The sequence below is a fragment of the Folsomia candida genome, unplaced genomic scaffold, assembly GCF_002217175.1.
Source record: "Folsomia candida strain VU population unplaced genomic scaffold, ASM221717v1 Fcan01_Sc085, whole genome shotgun sequence".
In the NCBI taxonomy this organism is placed as follows: Eukaryota; Metazoa; Arthropoda; class Collembola; order Entomobryomorpha; family Isotomidae; genus Folsomia; species Folsomia candida.
Genome location: NW_019091277.1, coordinates 33,710 through 42,211, shown reverse-complemented (window position 1 = coordinate 42,211; position 8,502 = coordinate 33,710). Strand labels below are relative to the sequence as shown.

The 8,502-nt window shown below is 37.3% G+C and overlaps 1 protein-coding gene across 1 annotated transcript; it reads left to right on the top strand.

Moving 5' to 3' along the window:
- The first annotated feature begins 307 nt into the window (after window positions 1-307).
- On the top strand, window positions 308-7,134 carry LOC118433736. Its single transcript, XM_035845968.1, has 14 exons — window positions 308-2,114; window positions 2,308-2,389; window positions 2,654-2,781; window positions 2,861-3,160; window positions 3,233-3,346; window positions 3,412-3,480; window positions 3,543-3,842; window positions 3,902-3,964; window positions 4,048-4,119; window positions 4,191-4,253; window positions 4,341-4,412; window positions 4,781-6,502; window positions 6,591-6,922; window positions 6,987-7,134. Exons 1-14 carry the CDS (start codon window positions 323-325, stop codon window positions 7,002-7,004), a joined length of 5,127 nt encoding a protein of 1,708 aa, XP_035701861.1. The 5' UTR covers window positions 308-322; the 3' UTR covers window positions 7,005-7,134.
- Window positions 7,135-8,502: the final 1,368 nt, after the last annotated feature.

The following is an 8,502-nucleotide window of genomic DNA, read 5'->3' as shown; positions in this document are numbered from 1 at the left end:
AAATTTAGTACAAATTCATGCTATTTTGGTGTCTCTTGCTTTTTCAGATTTCCGTGAACCAGACTCCCTGCATCCCTCAAGGGTCAAATCAGGAGGGTATTTAACATTCGTCACAACACCATTTGAGCAATTCACTCAACGAACTCAGAAGAAAATCTCCCAAAACACATAAGAACCCATCCGTAACCCCTGAACAAATCTGGAGCGACTTGAAACAGCCAAATCCTAAAAACCGCAGAAAACTATTTTTACCGAAATCCAAGATTGAGAAATTTGCCTATACTGAGAAATTATTCCTTCTATCGATCCAAGTCTACACAGTATGTCGTCCTATATGAAATCCAAGAAAAATGATTTACCAAAAAGCAAATCAGACGAAGGTTCTCTTTGTGACGACGCAAATAAAATATCCCAATCCGAATATGAAGCCATGAACGAAGCAGACCCTTTGATGACACCTGGAACGGGGGTAACCGTGAGAAAATCGGATCTCCAAGAAATTGAAACTGAGGGTGTTTTGATTAGCGACCACGTCATTGATGGCTACTTAGCTATGCGTTTGAAGCAGCTCGATTTTTACAACGTTAAATACTTGCCAATAACATTTATGGTCCCATCGCTAATTCAAAATGTTCCCCAAATTAACGAAGTTGATGAGTCTGGTGCTGTCATCTACCAAGTCAATCAACAAATGATGAACAATGCAATAAGCCCAGATCTGGAATTCCTTCTTATAACCGTGTTTCGCGGCATGCACTACTTCCTAGTCAAACTGGACTTAAAAAGCAATGAAGTTCACGTGTTCGACAGTATTCCAATATCTCAAGAGCGTCTTCTATCAGTAGAGAATACAATTCGTGAAATTCTTCTGTCCGTCGAACAAGAAGTTGGAAAAAGACATTGGAAAATGTGCATTATTCAAAATACCCCTGCTCAAACAAATAGTACGGATTGCGGCCTGTACGTCCTATACAACTTTGAAGCAATCCTATGCCGAACACAGGAATTTACACCCACATTGACCTACGATGACCTTAAGGTTTTTCGAATAAAAGTAGTCAGCCACTTCGAATACTATAGGGAGGTTCATGTGAATGCGAAGAATATTGCAGATCCAACAAATTCTCCCTCCCTAGCTCAACCAATTGAAGTCCTTGAAGTTTGGCGGACTGTGGATAAGAGGGAAGATACGAAGAAGATTACATTATCCACCAAGTTTGAAAATATCGAAGTCCAACCAGCAATATTAACCTCAAGCCCCCACAGGTCCGGCTCCACATCAAATACGTCCACTGAATCTGAAAAATTAATGAAATCTGGCCCAGATTTTGACCAATCCTTGTCGCCATCCTTTGACGACAGCGGGGAAACCGTGGTAACATCGCCAAACTCACCTCCGTCTTCCAAAATCAATGCTAGCTTGTCTACACTAGCGAAATTAACTCCAATATCTGGTACATCTGGAAAATTATTCACGTCTTCATATCCCCTATTTTTCACCGCCGATGATTTGCAATGCCTCAATTATTCAGACCCACTTTATCCCAACATTGTGGAGGCATACCTTTACTCAACCCTTCATGATGCAGAAGGATTGAGACTTTATACCCTACTTACATCGCAATTTGTCCAGGCGAATTACACCATGAATAACGGACGATATGTCACCGATTCTGCAGGGAATCCATATTTCAAAATAGAAGTAAATACTTCAGAAATTGCTAATATTAGCACACGTTATTTCGTGTCCCCTTTTATCACTAATGAAGAATATGCACTGATTTACGGAGATACGGAAACGCAATTTATCTACATCTTTAACCCCATGGGAATTACTCGAACACGTCGTTCAATCTTATTGGATGTGGCAAGGAAATTAGTTTTATGCTTCAAAGGAAAAGGCACCACCTGGTCCTATAAGACAAATCAATGCATTAACTTATCTGGTTCATCGGATTCGGGAATTCTAATCCTTCAACAATTCGAAAGGCTACTTTTTGGCACGTCTTACGACTTCATTCCATTTTCTAATATGAGAATTAAAATCATGGATAGGTTACCTTCACTACCAAGCGGGCAAGATGCTCTTAATTACGATGAAGATCATCAAACAGGTATATGTAGCGATTTTTATATATGCATGCACATAGTACATGGATATAAATAATTTGCACATATGCATGTACATACATACATATGTATAAATGTAAGTGTATTCATAAAAATAAGTTGTTTCTGTTGAAATTAATTCCAAACTGGATATCAATTGTTCAAAAAATATAACTAAACGTTTGTAAATTTCTGCAGATTCGGCTTGCCCTGATGAGAAACGGAGCGTAGATGGATCTGTTCCTTATGAAACGATTTCTAGCGTTTCGGATAACACAAGGTAAATTATTTTGTTACGTAAATTAATTTGGTGTTCGTATTACATATTTTTGAAGATACTACCGTGTTTGCGGTGACAAAATTAGCTAATTAATAAGCGAATTTAGCTTGATTATGCTATTGTTAGACTTTTATAGGGACACTCAAAAGACGCAAAATCTCAATCTGACTAAATTAGGAGTGTTATATTGTTCCATATTTTAATTTTTGTTAATTTACGTTACTATAATTACTACTTGACTTGACTCATAAATATGTGTTGCAGACAATCTATGGGAAATGAGCCGTTGGTATTCCATCACACGAGCCCAGTACGGAATGTACTAAAACTATCATCGAATAAGTCAAAGCCACCCGTGGATGATGCGGAGACAAATAGAGAGAATGATTTGGGTATATCAACAACTCAACTATTAAATACATGCGTACATTTATAGTTAGAATTGAAGTTGGGAATAAATAAAAATCATAGTTTCAGCGGATCGTCAAGGCCAAAGGATGCGACGACTTATCAACAAAGCATCGGAAAGAAAATTCGAGCTATCCGACTTTACCGACACTGCGAAGCTTAAAAGTCTCGAAATTGGTGATGGGCATCGAAAAGACCTTCTGGCCTTGATAAGAAAAATTGGCTGCTCGAATCTAAACATTTCGACACGAGAAGCACTCAAGGAGCAATATTCGCCTGAATTGTCGCACAAAATTTTTGGAGTTTTGTCCCATTACAAATGTATTCAGAAGTACGGGAAATCTTTACTCCTAAAAAATACAAGTAAGTTTAGCTCGAAAATAGTTGTATCCAAAATTTATTCTTGCTGGTTGATACCTGAATGCCAATTTGCAGAGCTACACGTGGAGTCATGTACAATGTTGGAACCATTCGTGGGATCGCCAAGTTCATCGCATACGGACTCTCAAATTTATACTGGCTCAACAATGACATGGGAGCCCTCAGTTGGTAAACACATAACGATTAATATTTCTGGTTGACCATCCATTAGCTAACGTTTCGTTGATATTCAGATAATATCAATAATTCAACGACGAGCCCAATCAGTCCAGAACTCGTATTGCCAAATACTTCAGAATTTGGTGCGTAATTTTGCACAAATGGAAGCAGCGATAAATGCTTATTAGTTTTATTTCATTTTCAGAAATATCAACGCCAAAAATGAAACTTAGGGAACGTCCAAGAAGGAAAATCATTTTCACGCCGACAACTAATAATCCCTTGAAAAAAAGTTTTAGGACACCTGAGACGCGTTACAAATTTTGTATTTGTAAAGAACATCGGGGTGGGCCAATGATAAAGTGTAGCGCCATTCCTAGATGCACAAATGGACTTTGGTTTCATTACGAAGTACCTGATAGCCCGCGGCCAGAATGTGTGAACGTGTGTGACGAAGATAGACTGAGTGGAACAAAATGGTTTTGTCCAAGTTGCATTAGTAATGGTATGTCCCAGAGTCATAACTCAATAGTGCTTCAAATTATTCAACTTAAATTTTACCAGGTATCAATTCAATTCCAAGTTTCAAGAAAGAGACATCAGTTCCTGGTGGTTTAATCATAAAAGGTAATGTGACTTCCCCACATAACAATACATATCATCATTTAATTACTAAACCAAAACAGTAAATATTTAAACTCTTGTTATAGATATTGAATTGGCCAACGATATAATCCAGGATAACAGTGATTTTCCGATGCGCACAGTCGATGAAAACGAAGGTATATCTTTTATCCTGATATTGAGTATTGAGTTCTTAGTGCTTGCAATCATTCAACTTAAATTTTACCAGGTATCAATTCAATTCCGAGTTTCAAGGAAGAGACATCGCTTCCTAGGGGTTTAATCATGAAAGGTACTAATATGACTTTGCTATTTAATAATGCATTTAAACATTTGTTTTGCAAAAACAAAACAGTATATATTTGAACTCGTGTAATAGATATTGAATTGCCCGACGACATAATCCAGGATAGCAGTGATATTCCGATGCACACAGGCGACGAAAACGAAGGTATATCTTTTATCCTGATACACATACATACATATTCATACCTTTATTTATTTTGCCGGTAAACTTATTTACATATGTATACGTGAATTACTTTCGCGGTATGCATATTAAATATTAATTTAACAACGATAAAAAGTTGTAGCCGTTGATTGAGTGATAGCCATTCTCAAATAGTAGTCTAGTCTCTACTCATAATTTTATAAATAATTACTTTTCCAAAAAATTAGCCCCTGGTTCTGTTTGAGTTTTCACCGCATATATATTTTGCGGAAGTGTGTAAAAATATGCTAATGAACCTAATGGCGATAATGTGTATAGAGTCGTAGTAATTTTGCTAAAATTTTGACATACTTATTTGTTATATGTAGATATAACCGAGGATGAATCCCACACTCGTGATCAGTTTGACCAGGTCGCTGAAGATGCTCCTCTTTTAACAAATGGATCTGAAGTGTTCACCATCGATGATGTCATCGAAATTGAAGGCCTACCCCCGCAAATAAAAAACTATCAGAGACCGGATTCAATTACCATTCGAATTCCGTACAAAGATTTTGCGGATATATGGGATTTCGAACTATTACGACCAATACCGCAATCCAACTGGGCTACACTAATCGACCAACAACTTGCGAACATGGATTTCCCATGCTCTTTCCACGTACAAGACTCAAAACCCACCAGCCCAAAAATGCAACAAACGCAAGGGGTTATACGGAAAGTGAAGGGGTATTGCAGATATGCACGGAGACACTCAGCCGACCAGAGTTTATGTCAAACCAAATTTAGTTGTAAAATTATTAACCACCTTGGCTTACATGAAGAAAGCAGGGGTGATTTAGCGTCAGAGGACGTCAGCATAGAATGCGAGCTAAGCGGTAATTTTGTACTTTTTCAAACCAGCTTAGCAATACTTGAAGAAAGTTTGGACACATACATTAACAGGAAGTACGATTTGCTCATTGGGAAAAAAGTACGGGACAAACCGACCATACTCTTCATTTGCTCAGGCCATTTTATGCATGCAAATTCAAAATATTGCCCATCATCGCCTTGCAATTTCCCCGCGCTACACGCTTTTGCTCTATTAATCGAATCAAGAACCCAGCAAGAAATTCAAACCCTCGTCGAGATTGTCACCCAACTGTTTGGAAATCGCAATTTAAATGAATATCTTGTCGACGACTACAGTAAATTTCTAACAGAAGGACAGCCACTATCTGAGAGTGTTGAAGAGAGCCTAGCAGAGAAGATGGATGACGATTTCCACGGGGTTGAGACGGCGGAGAATCCAAAATTACAAAGAGAAAAGTCAAAGTTTTTTATCTATTTTAAGCAAGCTGTCGATAAAATGATGACCCAAGAAGAAGTATTTGACGATTTGATGCCGCCGACTAATAAATACTTCAACACAAAATGCCTCGATACTTTTCAACGTTGGTTCACATATTTACCCTTGTGGAGCAAAATAAGATTCGTTGGAAACCATAACACCCCCGATGATACCATCACAACAGGATTAGTAGAGAAGTCCTTTGACAATTTTAAAAATAACTTTCATACAAAGAAAATGTTCGAACCCGATCTCATTTTGGAGCACGCTGCATATGCCACTGGTCTGGTTACTGAAGCACTTTGGCGGGGAAGAGCAAGACGGGTGCCAAAACGAAAGAGAAGTCCCGAAGCAGAAAACAGTGGCAACAAAAAACCAAAGACGAAAGCGGGGACAAGAGGTTTTGTTGGAAGTCCAGCATTTGCAACCGCGAGATGGGGTAAAAGGACGGGTAGAAAATCAACGAAGTATGTCCCTAAGATTAAGGCAATGAAGAAGGGCAAGACCTTGAGAGGAATTTCATTACCAGAAATCAAGTTTGATGCTGCGCAGGAGGATTGTTCGACTAGTAGCGAGATTAACATATCAGGTCCCGCCGAAATTCCAGCTAGAATTCAAACCTTTACAATCGATGATGATAGCGTTTTCGAGCGGTACTTAGGTGAAACTCATAGCGAAATGAAGCTCGACTCTAATGACTGGGCCATATCGACGAAAAAACGTTTGGAATTATTCAAAACCCCTTTATACTCAATAGGTATATTTAAATATTAGTTGCATACGTCCTATAAAAAATAGTACCGATCTACCGATAAAAAATAATTTTATGTCGTTATATTCCACAGGAGACGAGGAAGAATTGCTTTGTCTAAATCCAGGGGCCTTGGTTAATGATGCCGTTGCCAACGCTATTGCAACTCATATTTTCGAAAACTCCAACTATGCAAATGACCGAAAATTCCAATTAATTTTAAGTAATTTCATAGAGCATACGCGTAAAGGAAAATTTGTAGCGCGGATGAGCAGACTTCCCGACGAATCTTTATTCGACAAGGAAAATGGCACACTTTATATGCTCCGATTTACCAACTCTCCCAAGCACTGTTTCCTAAATTCAATCAACTTCAAAACACAAACAGTTTTGATGTATGACTCACTCCCAGGCGCGATCGATAAGGTTACAAAACGTGTATTTTTTGACGCCCTTGTAACTGCTCTGAATTTACATTTCGAATTGATAGATCCATTTTGGACATTAGAATCGTGCACTTGCCCGACTCAACTTCCCAAGAGTAATGATTGTGCGATCATGGCATTAGGTTTTCTAAAAGTACTGGTAACTGCTAAGGCCGAATTAACCGAAGTTAATCAAGATAGGTGTCTAGATTATCGAAAAAAATATGTAGGGCAATTATTAAGTTCAACAGCCGATGGAAGGTCTTTCTTTTTAAAATGCAATAATGACCCTATATTAGCCCTTCGTCGTATTGGAACTCGTCATAAGGAACGGGAAAAGTTATCGTACATACATAAAGAGATGGAGAAACTGGCGGAACTTAAAGTAAAGTGTTTTGATGAAAAATGTGAAGGTGTAGAAGATGAAATAATAAGTTTAACCCTTTCTATTAAGTCTAAAATCAGAGAATACACACAGGACTTTTCTGAATAGAAAATTCAATCGTTCTCACAATAGTGTGTAAACTATCTAAATACGTATATACGTGTAGAATAATAATGATAATATATAATCTAATAACAATTTTAATTTAATTCAACCAGAAAATATTTACAACACTTGTTCCATGCTTTTTATCATTAATTACGTTTGTTTATAAAAGTATTATAAAAAATTGGGCCACATCCGCCGTCCTATTTTTATCATTTTTACAATTTTTGGCCACTTACATAATATACAAATAATTAGTGCTGATAAGTTGAATAATAATAATTTGTATGACGTTTTCATGATACTTGTAATCACTATTCTAAATTCTTAGTACACCATAAGTAAGACTCGATTCTCCTTAATTATATAAAATTAACAATTTACTTCAGTTGGGTGAATGAATATTTGATAAGAAATCGAAAATATAACTGTAAATAAAGGGTTGATAACACCAAGTTCGATGAAACATGAGAAACATTTAAAATCTACGCATCTCACTTATTCCATTGTATCAACGCTAAGGAGACACGTAAGCACATTAGTTGACACCTACATTTTGCACGCATATACCTATCTACAAATCTCATCCATAATTTTGAAGTACCGACGACATTCATGAAAACATTTCACTTGCTAATGGCTTACATTACTCTCGCATTATAAATTGCAAGCATACATACAACACGCAACTATACACAACGACAGGGAGACAAAAATCTAGAAACATAAACAAAGAAGCAGAAGTTCGTATAAATACATAGGGATTTATATATCCATAAAACGGCATGCACACACACATACTATGCCATATTCGCAAAAAACTCTCATAAAATACACCATACAAAATTGCATAAATTCATACACACTTATTAGTCCCTGAATATCTACGAATCCTTTCTCCACACTAAGAGCTATGAACGATGCCGCATTACTGTAATTAAAAATATCTTCACATACACAAAACGTTGGATTTTTTTTCAGTGGAATGCAAGGTGGTTTAAGTGGCTTCAGTTCCATGCTAACCAATATATACGTCCCCAACGCCGTGGCCTGTTTACAGATACAGCGTTCGAATTTTGGTTCTCCTACCC

Excerpts from the sequence above, each read along its gene's own strand:
- LOC118433736 (XM_035845968.1), top strand. The coding sequence starts at position 323 with ATGTCGTCCTATATGAAATCCAAGAAAAATGATTTACCAAAAAGCAAA. Across the intron at positions 3,161-3,232 it reads TTTACTCCTAAAAAATACAA|AGCTACACGTGGAGTCATGT; the intron begins GTAAGTTTAGCT and ends GCCAATTTGCAG. Across the intron at positions 3,481-3,542 it reads GCCAAATACTTCAGAATTTG|AAATATCAACGCCAAAAATG; the intron begins GTGCGTAATTTT and ends TTTCATTTTCAG.